The sequence below is a fragment of the Plectropomus leopardus genome, chromosome 10, assembly GCF_026936395.1.
Source record: "Plectropomus leopardus strain MGB_pleo_1.0 chromosome 10, ASM2693639v1, whole genome shotgun sequence".
NCBI lineage: Eukaryota > Metazoa > Chordata > Actinopteri > Perciformes > Serranidae > Plectropomus > Plectropomus leopardus.
The window spans coordinates 27,219,020-27,243,549 of NC_142185.1; the positions used below are offsets into that span (position 1 = coordinate 27,219,020).

The 24,530-nt window shown below is 40.4% G+C and overlaps 1 protein-coding gene across 6 annotated transcripts in view; it reads left to right on the plus strand.

The window, feature by feature from the left end:
• Positions 1-24,530, plus strand: part of klf12b (Kruppel like factor 12b) — a 99,851-nt gene that overhangs the window by 54,755 nt on the left and 20,566 nt on the right. For all 6 annotated transcript variants that reach the window (XM_088083469.1, XM_042494261.2, XM_088083471.1 and 3 more), the window contains 2 exons: positions 10,195-10,277; positions 19,655-20,198. In XM_088083469.1, coding sequence (XP_087939595.1) covers positions 10,195-10,277; positions 19,655-20,198 — 627 coding nt within the window. The remainder of the gene's footprint in view (positions 1-10,194; positions 10,278-19,654; positions 20,199-24,530) is intronic.

Here is a 24,530-nt window from a genome sequence, read left to right on the forward strand (position 1 = left end):
TACATGGGTATCAACTCTCTATAAATGGAGCTGGTTTCCTCCCAGGTGCTGAGGTCTCTGGCTGAGGCGAGAACATGAGATCACTGCTCTTTATCACACACACAGACTTTATTTTACATTAACTGCATGCTGTAAATGAAGGAACATTTTTGCATGAAATGTGTTCAGGAAGTTACATAATGAGTTCACTGTGCAGGGGGAAAAAAAATGGCACTCCACATTGCTGCCGAGCCCATTTGAACATACAGATCATAGACAGTATGAAAATAATAGATGTAGCCACATTCATTTGTGAACCTTGGAGGCTAAAAAATTAAGCCACTGTTTAAGTGCCAAAAACTGCAGATCATCAAATGGCCACATGAAGCTGGCCCTGAAACAATCCCCATTGCCATAGACCCCTATCTTAAAAATGCCTTACTTTACAGTATTATATTTGGTATTTTGAGCTAATTTTAACATTAATTACACCTATACAGAGAGTGAATTTAATTTTAAACTCACCTTTTTTCATTTTATTGAGGCCCAAAGTTATGCATATTTAAGGGTGGACTGCTTTAAATAACAGGCGGTCTGCGAGGTGTCACTTAACGCTATGAGTCAGATCCACCCCTCACTCCTTCACAGCTCCCACTCTCGTCCAAATATTGTCACTTAAGGCTCTAAAAAAACCAAGATGGGGACGGCTGAAATGCTGAACTTGATTCTTTAAAATGGTAATCCATTATCCAATGGGTGACGACATGGTAGCTGCATCCATTATTTTATATGGTCTGTGAGCGAAAAGTAACCATATTTGGACGAGAGGGTGGTGATAACCCTAAAGCTAGCTGCTACGTTAGTTAGCATGGTGTATTTACAGTCTAGCTAACTGTGCTAATGCTAATGCTGATTTTCACTATCGAAAAACAGCCTTGAAACCATTAAAACAAAATGCACTTATCAGAAAAACTGAATGTCTGAGGGTTTTAAAGCAGTCTGTGGGGATTGACTCGGCCTTTTGGTCAGCCTCAAGTGGCCATTTGAGGAATTGCAGTTTTTGACACTGGCATTATTTTTCAGCTCTGAAGACTGCTGCTTGGTACAGATTTTGTATCACAGCCCCTGAACCCCTTTAACCTCACATGACACCCATTCTTCATTGCACAAAATTCAATAACTTAGCTGTCCAATAAATACTGAAATAGATCATTCAAAATTTTAAAGGCAAAGGTCTGCAATCTATGAACAGTCCCACAATGAGCCTTTTTTTCTAATCTGGGTCACTTTTTTGAGGTTTTTCTCAAAGCATCACAGTGGAGCATGATTTGTATTCTGACGTCCGGATCGATCAGATCAATACTTCATCTTTTGCCGTGCCCATTCAGCCTGTGCAAATGGTTTTAGCGTCCATCTTTGGGGCTGTCTCAGTCTATTCTCCTCTGTGTCTTTGGTATTTTTTCAGATGCTTATTTTTTTCCTGTACATGGCACTTTTTGACAAGCATTTTGTCGATAACGTCCTCCCTCAAAGCCAGCCTTAAAAATGGTCATGCAATATGCAAGGCATATCCATAATGTGAGGAATCTTTTATTGCTGTTGACAGACTCTTTAAATAAAATCACCCTCTGTAATGTGTTTATTGGGCAGCTGAGTTTTGTGACTTCAAGAAATTGTATCATTAGATGTTTTTTGAATTGCAGGCTGCATGTGAGTGCAGTAGGGAGCCCAGTCATTCATGTACTGCACATCAAATTCAACAACAAGTGAAGGCTGGATAGCATCCGACAGATAGAGGATGACATTCAGTTTAAATTGATGGGACCTGATAAGCTCCCCACGTTTGCCTGTATGTCCTAGAGATGAAAACATCCAGTATACGAGGAGCGTATTCTGTCTAATAATAACTGTGTTCATAAAGAAAGCCGTGCTTTCCCTCTGTGAAACTGATTTATTCCCAGAGGAAAAGGGCAGGGTGTTTTGAGGTAAAGTGCATCAGTTGAGTGCATCTCTAAGGGGTTTTTAACCCTAAAGGGAACTTTTTTTTTTTCAAAGGGTAGTGCACATAAACTGTGGTTTGATGCCATTGTGTTTGTCGGGGGTTAGAGGAGTCCACACTTCTATGAGCAGTGAGGTAGCAGCACTCTGCTCTCTTGAGCCCCGTTCAAAAATGTCCCAGAAGCATCCAAAAGACTTTGCTTGCTGCTCCTGCCAAGGAAAATACGGCTTATGAAATGGAAATTCTGAGACCATTCACAGAGTGCCAGGAATGATTAGAAAAAAAAACAGACTATGTCCATGTCAGTACATCCAGGAGTGAAGTCTGAGGGAAAACGCACATCCCCGCCTTGCTCACCCATACGCGTAACAAACGGCATCATCACTGTTTACCTGGTATGTGCTGCTCTTTAAAGGAAAACGCCGACGATTTTAAAGGTCAGCTCACTCGTCATGGGGAGCACTAGTCACCCTGTGAATAAAACAGCTGATATGTAGAGTATCCTCTGTGGCTCTGGAGGGAGTTTTGTTGGTTCTCACAAATAAGCCCCGATCAGATTCAGAATCAGAATCAGCTTTATTGGCTAAGTATATGTGCACACAAGGAATCTGAATTTGACTCCACCAATAGCACATCATAGATAAGCAGTTAAAACAAGAACAATGCAGCTGAATAAGGAACATAAACCATCACAGCCTTGATAACGAACTGTCTGTGTTACAAACTGGCGACATCAGTTGGAGAGATGTTGACATTTACCAGCCAGGGAGGGTCTATAAAAACACCCATATAATTCAAATTCAAGTTCAAGTAGCTTTATTGTCATTGCATTAAGGGGCTAACAACAATTGTTGTTTTAAGGGGTGTTAATAGCAAGTGTCTTCACAGTACTATAATATATCGATTGCTTTGGACAACAATACGATATTTGCCGGTATTACAATGTCCACCACAATACAATTTGATTTCAGTTCAGAGTACTGTGATCAATATTAGGTGATATCAGTAAATATCTTCACTGTATTTTTTGGGTTGCCGCTTACTGTTATCAGCCTGCCGTTAAGCTGCTAGCACTGTTTTAATGTTCAGGACGAAGGTGCGCTTGTATGGAAAGGGTGACATTGATGTTGCACTGGGAATTTCAAAATAAAGGCGTGTTGAAAAGATATACTATGCAGGATTTTCCTAAAATACAATGTGTAGACTCAGGCAGAGTTAATCCCTCTCAATCATCACTAATAACCTACCTAAAGTGTGTGGAGGTGTATGTATCTCTACACTCCACTTGTGCTTATTTTCTGTTCTCAGGACGTTCATGGCCGTGTACCTCCACAGCGCTCACGTGTGGTTCGGAGCAAAATGCTATTAGAGAGTGAATTTGGGGTTACTTTTACTGGCGAGTGTGTTTACAAACAATAACTGACAATCTTGCTTTGTGTACCTTTAAGATGACTACCTATCAATATTTTAACTCTGCATTGATGATATTAGATTATTGATCATCTGATTGATATATCCAACCAGGTCGATGTATTGGTACACTTCTAGTTAAATTATCCAATGGTTTTTTTTTTTTGTTTTCGACCTACACTTAGGCTTAAAAGTTTGGATATTTCTGCCTCTGCTGCTTTGATTTGGAGAGACTTTGATCTTTCTCTTATAAGTGCATGACTTTATAGTGCACTTATATAAACTGCAATACTAAAATGCTGCAGTACACAACTAGGGTTCATGTGAAGTTTTTGTCTGAACAGAAGAAGAAAATTGAGTTTGCATTTCAGCAGGCAGACAGCTGGAACTACACTCTGTGAAATTTAGGAAAAAAACTACTTAGCCAAATTGTGTAACAGGTATACCTGCAGGTATACAGCCTTAACATAATACTTTTTGAAGATGATTATCGTCAAAGGGGATTCAAGCTACATAGCTTTAAGCTTCTTGCATATAGACGCTGCCTTATTTATGTGATATAAAAATCTCAATTATGAAAGTGTGACATGATGAAAATGTATTTTTTAAATACAGCTTAGTAAATAATATAGCTTTGGTTAAAACTAGCTATGACCATAAGTGCTAACCTAGTTAAGTCTGGCCATCAAGGTTAGTTTTTACCTTTCCTACAAACACTGAATGCTAAAATTTACACATTTCTATTGCAATATAATTCTTATACAGAAAAACAGATGCCAAAAAAATCAGATACTGGTTTTGACAAAATATGGAGTTAATGTGTTTTGGCTTTGTAGAGCAGCACTGACCTCTGTGGGTTGAAGGTTCAAGTCTTCTGAATCTTTGACCACTCAAACCGCCGTTATTTGCCTGGGTGCAGTTACTCTGTAAGCAGTAACTCTGCAGGGAACTATTTGAATGGGCTCTCAAGAGCAGAATGAGGCCAACAAGATGAGGTCATGAGCAGACACAGCTTAACATGAAGCAGACTGAGGCTGAGATCGAAAATCAGCTGTGATTCAGCTGTGGCTCTATTGTGTCTCCACTGCTGGCAAAGCAGATAAATGTTTTATTGCCGAACATATATTAGACGGTTATTTTCCAGGGTCTGCTAAGTGTCGCTCAGCCAAATCTCTTTTTCTAGGAAGTGTTTTCTTAGCATGTTGTGAACGCAGTCAGCTTTCACCACTTTTCTGAAAGTTGCTGCACTGAGTGACTCGAAAGAGAGGAAGCGGAGGAGTGTGTGCTGGTGAGTTGTAGGCTGGTTATCAGGCCAATGTGTCACATTGGGGTGTCCAGGGGCACAGAAGAGGGAAGTGAGCTGCGGCAAAGAGGCCAGCGGCACACAACACAGGAAACACAGGCAAAGCTCATCTCCCATCACCTATAGCTCTGTCCTTTTTATGCATTTGCACTTATATCGCTGGTTAATTTCTTATTTGAAACATTTGGAAATGTTTTTCCTCGCTGTTTCCTTCTCTTTCTTTCTCTCTCCTCTTTGGTCGAGGACCGGGTGGGAGGGGGTCTGTTGGCATTCTTGCACCGTGTGCTTTGCGCTCGACCGGGCCTTGGCTCAGATCCATATCCCCTCTCTACCCTCTCTCGCTTCTCTGACTCCCGCCCCTCCTCCTCCCCACTAAACACCCCCCCTCAACCTCTTCAACTCCCCTTGGTTGCTTCCCCTAACCACCGCTCCTGCCAGCAACTCTGCGCTCCTCAACGAGCCCCCGCCCCTCGCTCACTTCTCTTGCTATCACCTTCCTTAACACTTCCTCATATATCCCTCCCCCCATAATTCATTGCCCCCTTTCTCTTCCCCTCACCCTTTTCCATCTCTCTTCCATCCCAGCCCGTGGCAGCAGGTCCAGCCTCTGTGACACAGATGCACCCAGTTGCTCTGGGCGCTCAACATGGGAACAAAGCATTGGCGGGGCCCGTCTGTTACAGTGTGTTTCAGGGTGTGTGGTGTTCGTGTGTGTGTTTGTGCAACAATGAGCACATGAGAGAGACAGAACAGAGAGATGGTACACACAGCCGGATACTAAATCTGGTTTCAAGAGTTTCTTTTAGCTTTACTTTTACTGGTTGAACGTTCAGAGACAGTGTTAAAGGGTAACTGGTATTTTTCAACATGAATCCAATTTTCCACATTTTTGTGTCTAAGTGACTAATGGGAACAACAATTTTTGTGAATGGTCCAGTATTGAGCAAGAGCGCTGCAGCCGGCAGCCATAAAACAGGTTTCAGTGTCACCACACGGGGCAATTGAGTACTGTCAGTTTATGTCTACAACAAGTTTTTGCCACTGACAGACTCAGATTATTATTCTAAGTGTCTGACAACATCATGGAGAGGATCCATATAGAGAGAGACCTTTTTAAGGATTAAGATGCTTTTTGTTTAACCATAAACAGCCTCGAAATCATTATTGCCAAACCCGCCAGTCTCCATATAAATAAATATCATTTTAGTGTGTTTAGAGCCAGCATATTTTCATGCTGAATTGGGTGAATTAAGGGTTTATTTTTGCCCAACTGGAGTTTATGATTGTTGGAATAGTAGAAAGACAAACTAAGATGGCTTTTGTGAGTTTTATTTTGCTTCTGTCACGTTTGAATGAAGTGTGTTTCAAAACAATAAAAAAAACCGTGTTAATTTAAATGGAGTTTGGTGGGTTTGACAATAGCGATTTTGGGGCTGTTTCTGGTTTAACAAAAAGGTCTATCCCTGTGGGGATCCTTTCATATTCTTGTCAGACATTCAGAATAACAATTTGAGCCACTCAGTAGCAAAAACAAGCATAGTGGATGTAAATTTCAGCCTGTTTTGAGGTGGTTCTTTTGCTAAAAACTGGAACAAATTTTTAAAAAATGTTGCTCCCATTAGTCACTTAGACACACAAACATGGGAATATAGGATGAAATACACTAAAGTTGCTTTCCAAGCAGAATCTGTCTTCACACTTACTCAGGTGTAGATTTCAGGGGGATGTAAGGGACACACCGTCCTCAATAGACAGAACGTGCATTTTTATCTCTAAATAAAACCATAAAGTAGCAAAAGGAGTTTTATTTTGACACAGTCAAATACGTTTACACCATAAACTAATGCAGAAAAGGCACAAATTGGTGCATTAAATTCACCAGAATGCCGAAAATTAAGTGTTTGATAATAAAAAGTTATTGCTCTCACTAACTGGTTTTGTAGGCTTGTTGGAATTTTTACATGTTTCCTTATGAAATCCTTTGGGTTTAAACGGTGTGTATGTATGTTTTGCACAGGGGTGTCCAAACTTTTTTGAGTGGTGGCCAGATTAGCTAATGTGAAAAAATCCAGCTGCTTCTTGCACTATATGGATTATTTAAAAAAAACAAAAACACACATTTTTAATTTTAGCTCTCAAAAGCAGTGGCCCTTGCTGTCAACTTTATTTTTTCTTCATTTGTTTGCTTGTATGTCATCTTTTTAATGAGAAATCACTATCTCTGCCTGCGTAGTTCCTACTTGGTGATAGTCTTGCCATGAGCCTGAAAAACAGAAAAAATGCACAGTGATCTTATTTTAGTCCACATCTAGTATATTTTGAAAAACAACTTTGAGCCGGACTTTGGACATGCCTGCTGTAGCACATATGTGTATAGGCATAGATGATGTCACTTGTGTATGAGGTCATCATTTGGCCTCAGATTGTCAGAGGTTTTCTTGCGAGGTTTGTCACCTCTAATTGATCCAGCCCGTGTGTTCAGGGTTGGTTTGGCTGGGCTTTATCCTTCCACTCCAGCTCGGTGCTATCGCCTCCATCAGCACAGAGCTGATGCCCATCAGCGAACTAGGAGATAGTGGACCTGAGGTCATAGCTGCGGCTATGTGGTGGGTGTTTCAGTTCATACTTGGAAAGGCATTAGCAGACACACAAATAAGCACAAACAGAAAAAGCGAAGAGAGCAGCAGACTCTGAAATATGTATATTTGAAGCATTTTTGCTGCAAGGACTGGCCTCAATCTTCACCTGCTCCCTTTACCTTTTCTTTTTTTTTCATTCTGGGGATTTTGGTGGGGACGGGAGGGCGGGTAGGAGGGAGAAATGAGATGCCTCAACACTCCACTGCCCTCCTCTCTCCATCCAACTCCCCCACACACCTGGGATGGCCATTTCATTTCAGAGTGCAGCAAATGGAAAGGTGATCTTAATCTACCCTGTTTCCCTCTAACCCCCCCCTCCATCTCCCACACACAGAGCCTCATACCGCTGATGGACAGCACACTGCTGGTTGCCTAAGCCTGCCGCCAGCAGACCAAATTTAGCGATAGAGAATCCTGGATACACTTTGGTTTATTACCTTGAACAAATTCTCTTCATTTCAAACTCAATCTTTGTTCATCTTGTTATCTTTTTGGGTTCGTGAGCCTGAAGCGTCAGACACGTTCCAGATGGCAGTTGACTTCGGTCAAAGTGTTTCGACATGACCTCTTCAATACACTGCACCCCACTGTTAGCTCATTACTCAATGTTAGGTGTCTCTTGCTGCTGTTAGCTCTTTGGTCATTGCAGTCGCAGGCAGAGGCATGCAATAGGCATTGATTTCCTATGAATAGCCTGCTGCAGGCCAGTTCATTAGGAAGGCGATCACAAACCACTGGATTAACTGGACTGAAAGGTTGCTGCTTTTGAGAAATGGGAAATTTTGACACGCTGTGCAAAACTGAAAGGTCTTTTCCAGTGGGAGTGCACACATTTAGCATTGACAACAAATAAGTTTGGGATGGTAAACTTTTTAGGCAAAAAAAAAAGTAAAATTTACCCAGAAGAAAATCAAGATTTTTTATTTTTTTTTTACCTCCAAACATGCAAGAACGATGGTCATCTCAAGCAAAACAAACCTCACTTTCAGCCTCCTCTCTCTTCTTCTCCTCAACACATGGCTTGAGGCTGGACCGAGGCTGCAGCTCCACCCGCCCCAGCCGTTACTATGGCAACGCTATCTGGGCCTACCAAGACCTGAAGCCGAAGGACATCCTGGACAACAATACAATAGCAGCACAGCCAGGGTACCTGAGGGACTTAGACCTGAGAGGCGAGATCTGGGGAGAGGGGGGGTTGCAGATTGAAAGAGTAAATCCTCCCTCTTTTCTCAGCCTCCCTCACACACAAACACAGTCGGGGTTTTGCTTGAGAGTCTAAGAGGTGGCGGGAACAATACTTGGCTTTAAATTATTTTTGAAATGTTTTTGTTAACCATCTTGAGTGGATTTTCTGGTGAGTAAAAAAAAAAAAAAAATCTTGATTATTGGACAGGCCGTGTGGATGTAGAGATGGTTAATGTAGTTTGAGGTCGGGCAACTAGCTGCAGGGAAAAGAGTATATGTCATTGGTGATTGGCTGAGATTTTTTTCCCCTGTCCGCACAAGAGTGGTCAGGGTGGCTGCGGCGCTGCTGACTGCAAGGATTGGGCCACACATCCTGCTGCTGGTGCCAGCAGTGGAGAGTAATAGAGATGTTCAGAGTCTATTTGCCTTGCTTGCATTCCTCCATGTACTGCTGCTAAAATAATAAGAGGGAAGGGTTACCTCAGGTCGACTCCAACTGAGGGGATACGGAACATGCATTGTTGTCATTGGCTCCATCTGAGTATCCCTCTTAAAGCCACAGCACGGAGCTGAAGAGCCGGGCACTGCTGCCCACTTTGCAGAGGGACTGATGAACATATACATGTGACCAAAAAGTGTGTTTTTGTATGTGTTTGCATTTGTTTAGTGCCTTATTGTGGTATTAATTTGACATACATCTTTGTGAGTATAAAATATTTTCTTTAGAACAGGGGTGTGCCATATCATATCGTGATATTGGCAATATTTCAACTTGTTGACATAATGGATTTGATGGTCAGCAGAGAGTAGAGGAGACATACAGTCGATCACATACAGGTGGACCATAACAACTCAATCCTGAAGGATTTTTCCTGAAGAAAATGAAATCGCCTGTTGAGATTATTGTACAGATTCCAGGAATATATTTTCATTTCGTAATGTGTAGTGTTTTTTTTTTACTGCAGTATTTATATTTTTATACAGAATCTGAATCTCACTCTAAATAACTGTTGCTGTTTGCAAACTAAAGAAATTAGAAACATTTTTTGTCTAGTTTTTACTGAATATTTTAGATGAAACTGCTGTGCTTATGCTGATATATGAAACTTATGAACACTTACTTTGTCCGTCTGTATATTCTAGAAATCAATAAAATATTTTTCAGCATTTTGTCATATAATCAAGAATATTATAATCACAAAAATACCCTGAATATTGTGATATTTTAGGGCCATATCCCCAACCCCTTCTTTAGAGGTGTAAAAATTCAAGTTATTATTTTATTCTATCAACGGTTAGAGAGGACACTGTGTGTGCTGTTGCCATTGCTGTGTATCAAAGCAAGTATTTGTATTCCATTGAAGTCTTAAGAGGATTTTATCCAGCGTTATGAAGTGTTATTAGCCGTGCAGCAGCCCACCAGGCAATTGAAAATCTGTATTATGGAGAAGAGGGAGCCATGCTGTGCACCGACTGAGTTTACCCAGTTTGCGTGCATCTTTTGTCTGTCAGCTTCTGACGCTTTTTCGAAACATGAATCCGTGTCTATTTAAAATGTGTTTATCTCCCAGTGGGTGCAGGCACAACATCGTAGATGTCCATGTGTGAATAGCCGAGTGTGGGACCTGCTTAGTCATGCTAAAACACCCGTCTTACACCTCCTCTGTTTCCTTTTGCAGGCAGCCTAAGAAACAGGATGTTAATGCTTGACGGAATGCCTGCAGTCCGAGTCAAAGCTGAGCCCCTGGAATCGGAACAAGGGGTAAGAGAGCAGTTGTTTTCCAGACAATTCCCCTTTTTTTCTCTTCCCTGCTTTACTTTCCGTCTTTCCTCCTCCTGGCAATGGGCTCATAATTACTCCCAGGCCTAAGCAAGTGAGTGTGGGGGCTAAGAGGAGTGGTCGGAGAGCATGGTAGCAAGCAGGAAGAGGAGAAGAACCAAGTAGGAGGAGGAGAGCCACAGCTGGAGCAGGAATGCATTGGGGGGTTGTGAGGGAGGTGACCGGGGCCAGCAGAGAGTCCGTGCAGGCTGGGGGTGAATGCGCAGATGTAGCCACTGCTCCGGGGAGGAGGGTCACGTGGGAAAATCTTATCTCTGTCCGTTCCTGCCCCTTTACGTGTCTCGATTTTTATCCTCCCATACCCTTATTTCCCACAAACACGCATGAGTCTCTATCTTGCACACAAGACAAACACACCATCTCTTCCTCCGCAAACTCTTATCACAGCTCCATCTCTTCCTAAACTGTATTTCATGCCTCTGCTCTCTCACAGTGCTCTCTCATGACTCAATATGAATTTATCACAGAGAAGAAGTTAATTGTTACCACAAGAATTGTTAGCGTTCGTCAAGGAGTGTTTTCTCTGCTGGAGAGGTGGCCTTTATATAAACCAAGGATGTCTCTAATGAAAATACTTTTGAAAAACCAAGAAAAGGATGCTTTTGGTAGAAAACCTACAACTACCAGAATGCACTGTGCTGCACAAGACAAATGGCCTTGCTGGTATGTGACGTAATGTGAACTCGTATGTGGCAGCATGCCAGCAAGACATCCTCTCATATTACAGTTAAAAACTGGACTGGAATATGTTTCTGTAAACGTTTGAGTTGAGAAATAGACAATGTGGTAACAGAATCTTGGTTCATATTTTATCAGCGCTGCTTAGTTTCACCATTTTATCTCATTCTTTCAGCTCCATTTTTTTCACAATACAGGAACCCCTTCTTGTTTACAAATTCTAATATTACAAACAAACTATACACTAAAATGTGTTTCTGAAAACATTTGAGATGAGAAATATGCAACTCAGTAACAAAATCTTGGTCTATGTTTGAGCAGCGCTGCTTAGTTTTACAGTTTGATCAAAGTTCTTCAGACCTCACTTTTCACTGTTCAGGAAACAGTATGTAGTTCACTTCCTGTTTGCAAACACTCGCGAAAACAGCTAAACAGGGCACTAAAATATGTTTCTGAAAACATTTCTATGTGAGAAATACAAGTGCAGTAGCATAATCTTGATCTTCTTCCATACTCTTTGTGTCTGCGGTGGTCATAATATGGTGGTAGGTGGCAAGAAATGCGAAAATGCGGAAATACAGCCTGTAGTCTGAGCAGCAGCCCAGGACAGCCAGCTTAACTCTGCTGGATGACATTTTTGCATCAGTTTATGTCATCCTGCAGTTTCGCTTGGGGGGAGGAGAGATATCTGGGTTAGATGGAGGGAAGTTCTCCTGAGTTTATATAAACATGCTACCCACTAGGGACTGTACCCAGCTCAGAGTTATGTTGTTGGAATCAGATTCGGGCATTAAATATGAATATTCAACAGTCCGTTTGGTGTTTTTTCTCCATTTAGAGTTTTAAAGTTTGAACTGGGCTCAGTGGGAGGCTCAGTGTGACAACACCATTCATGTAATATAAACAAGCTAATGACGCTAATGATAGATTGGCAGTGTGCAACAACATTTTTTGCTGGCACTAGATATCCAACAAAAGTCAGAAAGTGTGTCGTATTAAGTTGCCGTGAGCTATGAATTTCAAAATAATATCAGTCGACTGAGGGGTCTCCAACTGATGAATCTCCTACTCTCAAAGGGGAAGCCCTACTACCCACAATGCTATGACACAAACCTGGTTGAAAATTGGCAAAGTATCCCTGTAATTTTCTTCAAAATGCACAATTCAATCTCATGTTTGAGTTCAAATTCACTGCAGTTATTGACCATGTTAGGCATAATGGAGTTACCTCGTGCAAGGTTTCTGTGGCCCACATACAGTATCAGTGCTCTCCGGTCCAGCATACCTCAAAATGAAGTGGTCTTGTTATGGAGAAGCTGTTGCTAGGTTACAAGGGCTTTGTGTTTGCTGCCACAGCTGTGTGTGCAGCGGGTGTGGGCCACTTAATATTTGTAATCAGGATGAATTAGTGTTCAGTTATTATTGATTTCCATTCATAACACATCAATAATAACCCGGCCCCCTAATATATCACCAAGAGCACTTTGTAGGAGAAGAGCAAAATAGTTTCTGTTGAGACGAAACCGAGAGCATGAGCATGATGGATGAGAAAAGCACCAGCTGCTGATAACCCATCAGGTTGCCTCAGTAGAGAATTGTTCGGCTGCGTAGGTGCTTTGTATTGATAAAAATCGAAACGGCCTCTTCACATCTAAGAGGTTGACAGAGAGGCAGCAGGTGGTCACTTTCTGGGTGTCCCGCTCTCAGCTGTGGCTCAACGGCTTGAGAGCCGTGATCCCAAGCTGCTACCTGGGGTTTGAAGTCATTCTTCATACATGTAGTGATGTCAGTCACAGACAGGATGTGAGCACTGCAGCCCACACGGCTTTGAAGTGCACCAAGATCCAATCTTGCCCTAACAGACTGTGTTTCCCTTTAGACGGCAGACAGACAGTTTAGGCTGCTGCAGAAATATGGTCTTCATTTGGGTGGCGGGGGGCCAAGGGCTTGCTGGAAATGGTCTGCCTTGTTAGACAATTCGCCCGCAAGGGGCTGGAAAATCTGCCCCGCTAACCAGTATCCCCTAATAAAGACAATGGCATGAGGACAGAGGCAGGCAGGCGGGTCGAGCATATCTTTATATGTGTGTCAGTGTGTGTGTAGGTATGAGCGCATACATGTGTTTGTATCTGTCAAAATGAGAGCAGGGGCGGCTTAAGTTTTCCACTTGTGCTAGTTGAGATGTGTCTGAGAAGCAAACTCTAAAATGCAAATAGCTTTCTGTTTTCACTTTTGTGTAACACTGCAAACTCTGTTGTTTTGACCTTTCCACACAAGTGTTTTCCTTTTTTTTCTTTTCTTTTACACAGGAGCCACAGGATTGGCCAATTTTAACAGGTTGCCAGTAACTGACTGTCAATGAAAACACTTCTAAGTAAAGAGAAATTCTTTTTTTCATACAAAGGAAAAGTGGAATATTTTCAGTTCAGTTCTCTGTGGTGCTTTGCAACAGCAGAATAGGTCCAGTATTAGGGCTGTCGCTTTTTCAAAAATCAAATTAAACCATCACATTACTTGCTCAAATTCAAATTTCAAACACTGCCCATGTTACTTAAAATACACTACAATGGAGAATTATTTCCATAATATTGACAAGTTAACATTTCAAGGCAGTTACAGTAGCCGCAGCGCCGATTTTTTCATCTATAAGGTCAAATCTGAAATGCTTAGCTTGAGTAATTGTGTATCATTATGCATAGATTTATGTTAATAAAAAGAACAAAAGTAACCTTGTTTACTATTAGGACAACGGGACATGTAGAGAGATGTGAATTGCGATGAGAGGAATGTCCAATTTTTTACCCACATATGGATGGTAGCTAAAAATTAAAATAAAATGTGATAGCTTTATTGGGTACAACCTGTAACTAAAGTCTGTTCATGTTAACTGGCTCGACATTGCTGTTAAACAGTAACTTTAGCTGGCGTAGGAGTCCTCCTGTGCACCCTTTAAAATCACAGTTAAACATTTCACTAAGTAAACCAGAGTACTTGAACATTTGCATATCACTTACTTACCCTGTGTTATTTTGAATTCGTGAGGATTTATTTTTCTTTGTTTTTCTCGCATGTCTTTGAATGCAGAATCCAAAATAGACAGTTCTTGATGAATTGTTGTCTTGGGGGCCCACATTTAACAACAGCAAAACTGTATTTAAACGTCTGTTTACAAACTCTCACACAACTAGTGCCGTTTAATCCAAGTCTCATTTATCCAGTTGTGTGCTCAGCACTTCCCAGACAGACAACTAACCCTTTAAAACACCAAAGTTGGAAGACAGCGTTGGAAAATTTGATATTGTTTACCTTTAAGCTAATATCTGTCATTTGTAGCCATTAGCTACAACAATCATATGCCAAACCAAACTATGTGGTTGTGGCTTTTTTAGGGGAGGATACTAACAACAACACTCAATAAATCATAGATATTCATTATTATTTGAACCGCACAAAATATTACAGTGGTTTTTGACTGTTAAACAAATGCAGACTATAACTGATACTCCAATGGATATTTGAAAATGTAAGAAATCTAATAACACTGTATTTACAGGTGCCTTTTTAAAAACAAAGACTTGACATAAAGACACATTTATGAACTTCTCCATTGGTCTTTTAAGAAAACAATTTTACAGTTATATGTGTCAGTGCTCTTTGGTGGACAAACTATATACTTTCAAGATTATCACACACTTATCTGTTTTTTAATCTGCAATTTCATGTTACTCATTAAAAAACATATGTGCTTATGTTGATATAGCTGCAATAAGTAAATATTGACTTGATCCAGAACTCAATTGCATGAACAGTTTTGTGTATATTTGCCACAGTAGCTTCAAACATATTTTCAGCCAATTGGAGTTCAGGAACAGAACAACATACCTGTTTTATTAATCATGAAATATTACTGAACAGCATTCAGATTCCACTTGTGGTTGGTACAATTTTATTTTCTTCATTTTCCTCTTTTTCCGATGTCCTTTTTTGCAGTAGCGGGGAGAATTGGCAATGCTGCAGAACTTTTGTAGCCAACTAGACAAAATCTTAGAGCACTTACTGAGAAAGACAAGATTTCTACGCAGAGATCAGCCCCAATGGATCTAATGACTTCAAAGCCTCGAGGCAGTATAGCTCCAGGCGGTCCGCGACACTCACATCCTATACAGAACATGCAAACACAGAGAGATCCCGTGCAAAAGCAGCTGGATGATAGCCTGAGGGTCTGTCAAAAAAGGCTACATGGAGTGTGTGCAGGAGTTGATGCAAGAGAAGTACAGAGGGCATTTGACACCGCAAACATGTAGATTATCAATTAAGTCATATTTTTCATGAAATGTTTAAAGATATGGAGTGGCAACTATAAAAAGATAGTTAGATAGCAGATTAACAAGCAGGGATAAAATCAGAAGAGAGCTTAGATAGCCCAAGGGAGGGATCTTTACGAGAGACTAACTCTGCGGCAACATGTTATTTTATATATTTTGTAGTGGTTATAAACCACTTATTAAATGTTTGTATACTCAATGCTAAATACAGGGCCCTAAAGTTAAGTTTTACAGACGAGGGTGAACAGTGATTAAAATCTGTAGCTATACATTTTTTAAACAAATGAATATTGTGGGAGTAACAGTGAGCACAGCTAATTCTTCCTCTACAAACTCAGCATCACATGATTGTATTTATATGAGTATCCACCCATCAGAGTCATAACTTAATCACCTCAGGGACATATTATGAGTGGACAAAACAACTCAAAAGACAACATTTGCAATTCAGAAATGGAGAATTGTGTTAATTTCGGGTGGAGCAATAATGCAAGAGCTTGCATCAGCTGCTTCATTCATGCTGAACCATCAGTGGCTCATTCATTAGCTGAGTGGCTACCAGCTGACTATTCAGATCCAGTCATATTCTTACATTTCCCACTTCAGCTTTCTCTTGTCATGTTGAAACTTTTGGTATTGTTGACTTTACTTGTGTATAATTAATGTATCTTCATAACAGGAGGTAAGTGCTCCCAGCAAAACCCTCTATGGATTTTTTGGGAGCTCCCTCAAAGAGCACAGTCTTTTTCTGCCAAATATAACTGTATAACTATTTGCTATAAATGGTCAATGTCTTGAGAGGTTTATCTAACGGAACTGTACACTAGAAGTTTCCACAAAGGAGGGGTGATTGTTTTCCTCCTCAAAGCAGAACATAAATAATTATCTCATCCAGTTTTTGATAAACACTGGCGTTAAAGCAATAGTTTGATTTTTTTTTTTAAAGTGGGGTTGTATGAGGTGCTTATCTAAGTCAGTTTATTACATCAACTAGATGACATTCGGGAATCCCCCAGTTTGGAGAAGCAGGCTGGAGAACTGACACATAAGCAAAGCAATTAACTGCTGCGGGATGGGGTCAATATCAAAACAGATTTTAGTAAACTAAAAAAAAGTCCCACCAAAAAAATATTGTTATCAGTTTAGGTGTTTGCCACATTAACAAGATTTTTATGGCTTTACATTGTTATTTATCGATTTCCAATAGGGAATTGAAGCTGTGACATCACTCTCTTCAAAGCCAGACTCCATTGAGAAAAACTGTAGTTTAACATCACTAAACACAGGAGCTGCAGGTCAACAGCTGTTTCAGTCATTTAGTTTGTTACTGTGTGTTTGTGTGGCCTTTAAAAGAGTTCGTTTGGATTTTTTGCTGGGTCTGGTAATTTTGACAAGAGCAAGAAAGCCTGTCGGAAAGGGCTATGCACAGCAAGGTAAATGAGTGAAATATTCTAAATAAAGCATACACTTAAACTGTTATCGATCTTTTTGTAGGTGGATAGAATATGTTTTTCTGCTTCCACCGTCCACAGCAGCACATTGCTTATCTTCCGTTTCCATACTCCTGCCTGCTTCTCCAAACTGGTACCACGCTGATCTATCTACTGTATGTAAGTTTTTTTTCCAGTTGCGATACCTAAATTCTATTCTCACAATATATATTTAAAATGAAACAAACAAAAAAACTTAAATCATAATATTTAGCACATTTTTTTTCTCCTAAAAACACAATTGTATGCACAGAGTTGTGTAAAAACAAATTAGAGGTGCTTGGTGGGTGGTGGTATTATGAAGCATGTCATGCATTGTGAACCCTGACCTTGACATCACTGACCCTGAGCTGAACCCCTGATGAGGTCCAGAGGTCACCACAGGGCATATTTCATGGGGATAGGGTTTGTTTTCCAACTGAGGAGGAGTCACACAGGGAGAGGCACTTTTTGATTCATGGGGTCGTAACATTTCCTGTAGCCCGAAAACGAGTATACAAGTCTGGAGTAAAAATAGCAGGCTACTACATAAAAGAACACACTCACACACACACACACGCACACACCACTCAGAAAAATTCGTAATTCACCACAGATCCACTCTCAGCCAGCATTACATAAGGGGAAAGAAATGTGAGTCTCAAAAACAATAGTGAGGATGAAAATCCACGGCACAGAACGTTTTTTTATATCTGCCGCAGCTGCGATTGGAGAGCGAGTTAAAGTTTTTCCCTTTACTTTAATGAGGTTTTCCTGTATGATTAGTAAAAAATCCTGGATGTGCTCGCTCCCTGATGGCCTTAACTGTGACTCAGCCTCTGAAAGGCTCCACTGTGAGGATCAACACCGCTCACCACACACTCGAGCACCCCTCCCACACCTAGCAAAGCGAGTCTATATCTGCTACATCACATACAACATGGTTCAATTCACATCATAGCAAAAAATGTGAAATCAAAGAGGATCCAAAGTATGGGAGTCCGGAGAAAAAAACATAACTAGTAGCAGGGTGAGTGTCGCTTTTCTACTGTGTATGTTCTTCATTATCTTTTCCAAGTAAACAGGTTCCTGAAACTTGCGCAGACAGATGGAGCGGTTGTGTTACAGTCTGCTTGGTGTTAAGTGAAAGATGTGTTGAGGGATACACCGAGCCACCAGCGTTGGCCTTAGGAGGCCCATCGCTGAGAGACAGAGAGAGACGGTCAGGAAATTGAGCCCATATGATGTTTTTCCACCGTCACAAAGGAGATTTAGGAGAGATACAAGGAGAGCCAAGAAAGCTGCTTTTCTGTGGGAGTGATGGAAAACAGGAGGAAGAGAGAGAGAGAGAGAGAGCAACCCACGCCAAGAGAGAAAAGAAAGACAGAAAGTAGACGGTGAAAGGAGGCGAGTGTGAGAGACACTATCTACTCCTGCGTTTCATCTGTGTATGACATCATGCTAACCAAGTAGGAGTTGAATGCTTGAATGAACAAGGAAATTAATTGCTCCTCTCGCAATAAATGTCACTGCATACCCCTTTATGATGCGTCTCGATCATGCAGTGTTGCTGCTGCTGAAGCTACTTGCATAAAAACAATCATCCTCCACCTAAATTCATTATCATATCACTCTCAGGCCTGACTGCTTAGAGAGAGAGTCATTGTTTAGGGAGTGGTAATATAAGAATTAAACACATTAAAGGAATATTTCACCCACAAAATGATTTGTATATAAATTACCCAGGGTTACGTTTAATTTGCATGCCTCTACATTGAATGACTAACACAAAAAACAGAGTAAAATCTTGATTATTTTAGCTAAATGAAGGCCAAATTTAACAATAGCAAAACCATATCAAAACATAGGGTTAGAAACTCATACTGCTTGTGCAGTATAAAACAAGCCTCAATTATTTAGTCATATACTGTAATATGTAAACACTTCTACATAAGTAGCACAGGCGCAATTTTTGTCCTTATGTAAGACTGTTGATACAGAAGTGCTTTGAATAGTGAAGCTTAAGCAAAAAATGGATTTGCTTGGAAAGTGCTGAGCATATGACTTATGACTTAAATTCATCACGAATGACACCATTTTTGGATTCTTTTTTCATGAGAATCATGCAAGAAAAACAGAGTTTCCTCCCAAATTCAACAGGGTGACTCAACGTATCCTCATATAACTTTTCGTACATCTAACAAATTTGCCTCAACCGAATGAAGTTGGGATGTTATGCACATAACTCAAAGTTACGTTGGTTAGGTTCAGGCAGGTTTAAGGACAGAAACATGGTGATGACGTATCTTAAATTAGAATTAGAATCGGAAATGTTGTACTGCCAAGAAACTTTGCTTTTACGATGAATTTCTAACAAGTTTACTTGGTTTCACATGCAACACAAACACTGGTCTCCTGGGATAAAATCCTGTGTTTGTTTGACCCATCCTCCACCCCAATCTGCCCACTTTAGATGAACTTTTGCTCTTTATAGTACTTCCTCCTTTACTCCCGTCAGCCCATTGGTCACATATCTGCAGCCTTCCCACATACATGGGTTATATACAAATTATTGGATCAGGATTACAGGGATTATATATGAATTCTGGTGCTTTACTGTAGGTATATGTACGTACATTGCATGAAAACAGTCTGACTATAATTGACCCAAATGATCATGTGGGGGTTGAAGCATTCCTCTAAATGTATTCATGGTATGTCTCTCCTCTGTTGTTTGTGGCAGTTTAGTGCATTTTAAGGTATTAAAATAACAAAAATGAATCACTGCAGGAAAAATCTAACATTGATGCTTCTTTTACTTCCACAGTCACCTAAAGTGCGCCCTTATTCTGCGATGGACGGCGTCCCCTTCTTCCTCAGCAGAGTTAAACCCGAACCTCCAGAAGACCTGCTCGCTCACGACCTGCACTTCCACACACAGACCGAGCCTGTTGACCTGTCAATCAACAAACCCCGCCCTTCCTCTTCATCCACCACCCCTACCACCACTTCATCATCTTCCCCTCTCAGATCTGCTTTCTCCCCGTCTTCTTTATCGTCGTCATCCTCCTCCTCCTCCTCTCCATCGGTTATCACCTCAGCCTCATCGGTGCTCACGCCAGGCCCTCTGGTTGCCCCCGGAACGGGGGTCAGAGGTCAGCCGTATTTGCACATCCTGCACTCTGTGCCGCCGCCTCCATCCAGCCCTCTGAGCCTGCAGGGAGCGGGGAAGCTGGCCAGCCATGTTCACCGCATCCCTGTTGTGGTACAGTCACTGCCTCTCATGTACACCACTGCCGTTCGATCACCCTCCAGCCTCAACAACGCCATCATGCTACCTCTGCTGGACGAGGTCAAAAAACAGGGCAAAGGTGAGACCGCGCTCTGTGAATTCACTCAATAGTCATATGGCTGACGTTGTTATTTTGGGATTTCTCATTTCCTGAAACAATCTCAAAATTGCTCCAGCATCTATTCAAACACTGATAAAGCTGTAAAGAAAAGGATGATACATTATGACTTAGACTTTGTGGTGCTACTGCCTCATATTTTCTAAGATTTACAACATAAGCTGTCTGACTTGAGTCTTTAATAGAAAGTTTCTCTACCTTTCCACCCAATTGGACATCAATTATCCTACAAAAAAGATTTACTTTAAAAGAATACTTTACCCCAAAAATGATAATTTGTATACCGATTACTTACTCACCCCATGTTATGTTGCTTTTCTGAAGAAAACTTTACTTCTCTCGCATGCCTCCACGGTAAATGAAGAATCCAAAACCTGAGAAAATTCTTGATAAATGAAAGAGAATTCCTGCAGATCTTTAAAAAGTCTTAATGCACATTCAATTCATTAATCCATAAATAAGGCCTTATTTGGTATCTAAATGTCTTAAATTAATTTCTCAAAAGACTTGAAAATGCTGGAAGCTTGGAAGAAGCATATTATGAATCCTTTTTTCTGACATTGCATCGTAAAATCTCAAAAAAATGGTTTTTTAAAATAATTTATGGAATTTAACTTCACACAGCTCAGACTCATCTGCGCATCCAATCAGAAGAAAAAAACACAATCCTTTTTCATGGCAAACCAAATGAATACTTTTATGATGACACAATATGCTCATGGTTTTCCATGTGTTCAATTCAAGAAAGTTTCAAAATTTGTTCAGCATTTTAAGTAGATTATCTAACTTTTAACTTGTTTTTAAGTCATGGTCTATGTTGAAGTTAACATTTGGACCACATTTTTTCCTAACTCTGTATAAGTATTGGTTCATGTTTTTCTTTATTTATTATCTTATTTTAGTTATTGTAAAATGTGTCTTTCAGTTCAGAGGAACATTTAAAAAAGTATTCAAAAGCCTTAAATTTGACTTTCTTTAAACTTTAGGACTGGATAGTTAAACAGTATGCCTGATTGAAAAGTCAACATACATTAACAGAATACATCGCCCACAAAATGATAACTCGTATATCACTTACTCGGCCCATGTTATATTGAGCTCTTGAAGAAAATATTGTTTTTCTTGCATGCCTCCAAAGTCAACGAAGAATCCAAAAGCAGAGAATTATCTTGATGTATTGAAGTAAATTGGGGCAAAACTATATCAAAACATCTCTCATTTATCCATTCGTATACTCAGTATTTCCCAATTTCTTCCTCAAACCTTACTATTTAAAACTCTTCCACATTAACAGTCTACTGCACAGTTGGTTAGCAGGCCTTCGCAAATGCTGGCCTTTAAACTCTGATCGATGACATGCATGAGCGGAGTTTATATGCACTTGCTTGCCCATGCGGAAGTGTTTTGAATGGTAATGTTTCAGCAAAAAATGCATATGGATGGGTAGCACACCTGGGCAAGCAAGTGTGCATTCAATTGAAATCCCACCTTCCAGCTCGGTCATTGGCACGGAGTTCTGCTGTCACTCAGCGACACTTGTCCTCTCTGTTTAGTTCAGTTTATCAAGAATTTTCTTCACAAGTTCACGGTAACACTGGTTGAGTATGTTAGATACAAACAAACATTTTGGGGAGAAGTATTCCTTTAATGTTTGTGAGATCATTGATTTCTTATCAGTTAGATAGTAAAAAGTCAGGATGATGGTTGGAAACAAGTCAGACAGCTCATGTTGCTATGTAAAACTAATATGTTAAAGTCTGAGTCACAATCAGGGTTCCCACAGTCATGGAAAAACTCATGGGATAAGTTATGGAATCAGTAAAAAATCATTGAAAGTTTTGCAAAAGTCATAGAATTTTGTAGTGGGTAATTGAATTGTTAAAGTAATCTTTCATGATTAATCTTCCATGTAATGTAACATAACAGCAAATTTATTTTCTATAGCTGTGGACGTAATGTAGCTCCAATATGCGTCGATGTGTGATTATGTTTTATTTACCATCATGCACGTTTCCTTATTTTCTTCCCGCTTTCTGTCTCTCTGTTCACGTTTGCAAGCTAGCTGGAATTACTTAGGAAAACTGTTTGAACCTGATATAAATAAATTACAAAACGCTGGTCCAGCGGGACAAGAAAAAGATCTAAAATGGGTCCTTGAAAAGTCACCGAAAAGTTTTAAAATTTTATCCTTGAAAATTAGTGGGAACCCTGCAAAATGCATCATCACTGGCATTACAGTTCCTCTACAGCTCTAGACTGTGACGTATTCCTTTATCAACATGATTAAATGTTTTTGATTATTAGTTGTCAACCATCTCAATACACCCAAAATGTTAAAACACTCCAAAAAAATTATTCTGAATTTTCAAGAAATGTATAAAAACGTTCCATATTTGATTTTTCTGAGTCAAAAACAGCAGATGATAAATACAGGTACACGCTGGCAGCAAGCAGTGGGGAAGTGGCTGCAATAACTTTGTGATGTGTCTTGAGATATCCCAATGACAACCTGTTTATGTTGGTATATTTGTCTTCCCAGATGTCCTACTGTCTTTAGTCAAAGAACTTGCAGATACAACTCTGCGAGAGCCGACTGTGTGTGTACATTCTTCTAGCGCCGGCCCCTCAGGCGATGATGTTCCCTCCTCAGACTGAAGATGAGTTTTACAGGTTGAAAGGCGCTCCCGTCTTTAACTGACATAGATTTTGCTTGGCTGTCTTAAATAGCCTCTGGTGCAGGTAACCAGGGCCACACCAGCTGTTGCCTTTCTTTCTATCGAGACGCAAACATCCGGGGCAGTTTGAGTATTAGACCTCGCTGGCCTGGCATAGACTGTGTTATTGGTTTTCTCTCTGGGTGTGGTTTTACTGCCAACCGCTGGGAGTGAGCCTACAGAAGGTGTTTCTGTCCAACTCTGAGCCGCACACAGGCCCGCTGTTGGTTGTAAAAGAGGTTGCTTCTTGTGACTCCCTGCAGGATGGACAGAGACACTCAACTCACACCCGCGCACTCACACAAGCAAACATGTGTAATTAGAGCATGTAGTCAGAAAGATGGTCGGCTGGGTGGGGTGCTCCCCTTAGAGATGGGCGTTTTATGTCTGCTCACGAAGAGAGGAGAGGAGAGGAAAGAAGGAAGGACAGGAAAAACAAGACTTGCATAAGAGGGTGTGGATGGATATTGAAGACGGGTGGCACTTACACAAACACATGCACACACACATACGCGCGTACACAGTCCAACATCAGCTCTGCCCGGCTCTGAAAGCACAAAACACAAAGGAAATGGGGTGAATGAGTGTTGAACGTTGGGTGTGGTGGATTCAGTCACTTTTAATGAGATTGCAGTCAGACAAACAGAACATTTAGCTATTTATTGCACTTAAAGGTTCAGTATGTAGGATTTAGAGGGATATATCTGCAGAGATGGAAAATATAATAATAATAATATAATAAATATGTTTTCTTAAGTTTATAAGCACCAGAAAAAAAAAAGTTTTGTTTTTATTACCTTAGATGAGCCCTTTGTATCTGCAAAGGTAGCGGGTCCCCATCAACAGTCTGCCATGTTGTACCTCCACACTGTAAAGATAAACTATTCGTTTTAACTTTGAAATAAAAATAGTGGCTGCTTTAATGTTTTAAGTTGACTGAATTTAACAAAAAAAGTTGAGGTAATTTTGTAATGATTCAACTTGTCTTCTCAAATTCAATCAACTGAAAAATTTAAGGCAACTTGCAAACCTCTTCTTTTTCTTTTTTTTTTTTTAAAGTTCAATAAATTGTTTATTTTCAAAGTGTTTCTACAGTATCCCAGAATTAACAAACCACATACTGGCTCTAAATGGCACCATTTGTGTTTTCATGTTGGCCACCTTAGTTAGAAACCCCTCCACAACAAACCAAACAGCACTGGAAAAAAACAGATTTTAACATGAAACTGTGTTTTTACCAGATTTAGTCGCCATGTTTGTTTGTTATGGAGAGAAAGAGACCTCTACAGATTATTTGGCTCTCAGTTCAAACCTCTTGAACGTTTAGATCTGAAGTCACAGAGAAAAACGGTAAGCATGCATTAGCTGGTCGTGGACTAGCAGCCCGTCTTGACAAGCTGAACACCATTGGACATAAACTAATTTGCAGTGTGAAATTGCTTTATTAAATTTTTTAAACCAGTTTTAATAATCTGCTTACCTGTTTCCCACAGAATTACAATCAGTGTGTTGTTGTAGCTGTAAGGGTGGGAAATGTTAGTACTCTATGTGTGTCCCCTCTCAAAATTCTGTAAACGCA